Below are 2173 nucleotides of genomic sequence, written 5' to 3'. Positions count from 1 at the left end.
CATGGCTGCTCAATCTAATGTTAACCAAGAGAGATGTGCGCTATTCAAGTGTCTGTGTGGAAGCTGAACAGTAGCGCTCACTGCAAGACAGATGAAGGCGCCGCTGCGCTCACTTGCTCTTAAAATACTCCTTATCAAATCTCTGGGACTCCAGTAAAAAGCATTACACATCTCACCAAAAAGTGAACCAGGCTATGTACAAACTCATTTAAAACTTGTGTTGAACCCTGTCGATTTGGTTTTCCCACAGCATTCTTTGTTCTTTTCCATAACATAATTTTTTTTACGGTTTCTCCCCCAAAAGGCTTTAACGAACAGTGATTTGACAGAACATAATGAAAGGACGGAGAAGAAATGTGATGATGCACGCATCCTTCCCGACAGCCGAAGAATTGTGCGTGAAGAGAAAACCTGGAAATAATGACCAGTGTCTGGTGCACATGGTCACAGGTGTCATTGAAGAGAGTGTTTTAATGAGCAGTTTCATACTGCTACATTCAACTCTAATTTCACAAGGTAAAGTGTGCAGTGCCAGTCCAATTACTGAAGTCTGGGAGGGTTTTTTTTATATATACTGAATCAGCAGTTAAAACTTCACTGTAAGTTCATGTAAGTTTCTTCAAAGACTGCAGCAATCAGGACAAATGAATCCAGGTAAAGGCTAAAGACTCCTAAATGTCTGAAAGCTCTCATTTCTAATCACAAACTGAACCACTTTAAGAAGTCCGCAAGGCTCCTCAAATATTTCAACGAGGCGGCGGATCTAGGAGAGAATTTCTCCATAATGAGGATCCGCAGAGCACTTTAAGATCAAATTCTAATCATGAGCGGGTGTTGAAAATCCAAACAATACCTCATCAACCGCATTATTTTACATCTTAGTCCACTCTTAGCAGATCTGTTTCCACTCAGGTTGCTTTCAGGCTTCTTTGGTCCAAACTCTTGAGGCGAGATGAAGGGAAGCAGAGCAAGTAGCCCACAAAAGAGCCAGGTAGTGATTTTATGATTTGTCTCAGAGCTGATAGAAGACTTGGAGACTAATGCAGATTCTGAGAGGAAGAGAGCCGAGAGACTAAATAGGCCTTTCAACTCGCCAGAGAACAAGGCATCCTGAGGAAATGTGGAAATCCAAAACACATTTCTTGTCTCTTCCCGTCTTTCTCTTATTGACACATGCTTCAGCTTTACTTCAAATGAACAACAAGCAGAAAAGAAACTGATAAATAATAGAGTTGGGAATTGCAAACCAGTGTGATATCTGAATTTAAAGTCAACATCAAAGGATACGTGCAATGAAATCTGCTTTCATAATGCGACATTCTCAAGATGTTCAATGGGATCAAAAAATGTATTAATAGGTAAAATGGGTAATTTAATAGGTAATTAAGAGGTCAAATTATTTTTTGCTATATAAATACGTTTAAAAAAAAAAGGTATTTCAAATCATTTGGTGTCAGTTTTGGAGGATCTCCTGAAAAAAAATGCCCCACTGACTAAATGTAAAGGGATATTTAATCCAAAAATGAAAATGCGGTCATTATTTACTCACCCTCATGTCATATGCAAAACTGTGGCTTTCTTTCTTCTGTGCAAGAGATAGAAGATATTTTGAAAAATGTCTTTGTCTATACAATGAAAGCCAGTAGGATGCAACATAATTTGGACCTCAACATTCTCCAAAACATCTTCTTTTGTGTTAGTGGTCGACCGATATATCGCCATATATATCGTACATATATTAATTAATATATTAATCATACATATTTCGCATTTTTCAAATATCGGCAGATACGTTTTTCTGTTTGGCCGATGTGTTCAAGGCGGGACTTTTATTTTGACGGCAGCGCCTGAGCACACACCGCTCACATTCTCCCTCTTGTTCGCTGTCGTCGTTCAGTTCTGTCTAATACGGATAGAAGTCTGTCTAATAATCAGATAGAACTGTTAAACAAAGGAATTAAAATGTATACAAAAAAGTATTATAATGATTGCTTTAATATTATTAGTAATAGAAAGGCAACCATTATAATAATTTCTCATTTGCCGTCAGCATTCAGCAAATACGCATTTATATAATTTAAACAAATCTTTGAATGACTAATGAACATTTAATTTCACAAACCTTGCAAACTTAGTCGGATCCAGTTGTGAGATCTTGTGAAGTGTGCATGTG

At 37.6% G+C, this 2173-nt stretch overlaps 1 protein-coding gene across 1 annotated transcript in view; it reads right to left on the bottom strand.

Moving 5' to 3' along the window:
• Nucleotides 1-2173, bottom strand: part of LOC107750077 (ATPase family AAA domain-containing protein 2-like) — a 116002-nt gene that overhangs the window by 80927 nt on the left and 32902 nt on the right. The window contains exon 18 of the mRNA XM_016565339.1: nt 876-1110. Coding sequence (XP_016420825.1) covers nt 876-1110 — 235 coding nt within the window. The remainder of the gene's footprint in view (nt 1-875; nt 1111-2173) is intronic.

This window comes from Sinocyclocheilus rhinocerous, unplaced genomic scaffold (genome assembly GCF_001515625.1).
Source record: "Sinocyclocheilus rhinocerous isolate Xijiao unplaced genomic scaffold, SAMN03320098_v1.1 scaffold272, whole genome shotgun sequence".
NCBI classification, from domain to species: domain Eukaryota; kingdom Metazoa; phylum Chordata; class Actinopteri; order Cypriniformes; family Cyprinidae; genus Sinocyclocheilus; species Sinocyclocheilus rhinocerous.
The sequence above is the reverse complement of the archived record's forward strand: the minus strand, read 5'-3'. Positions and strand labels throughout refer to the sequence as shown.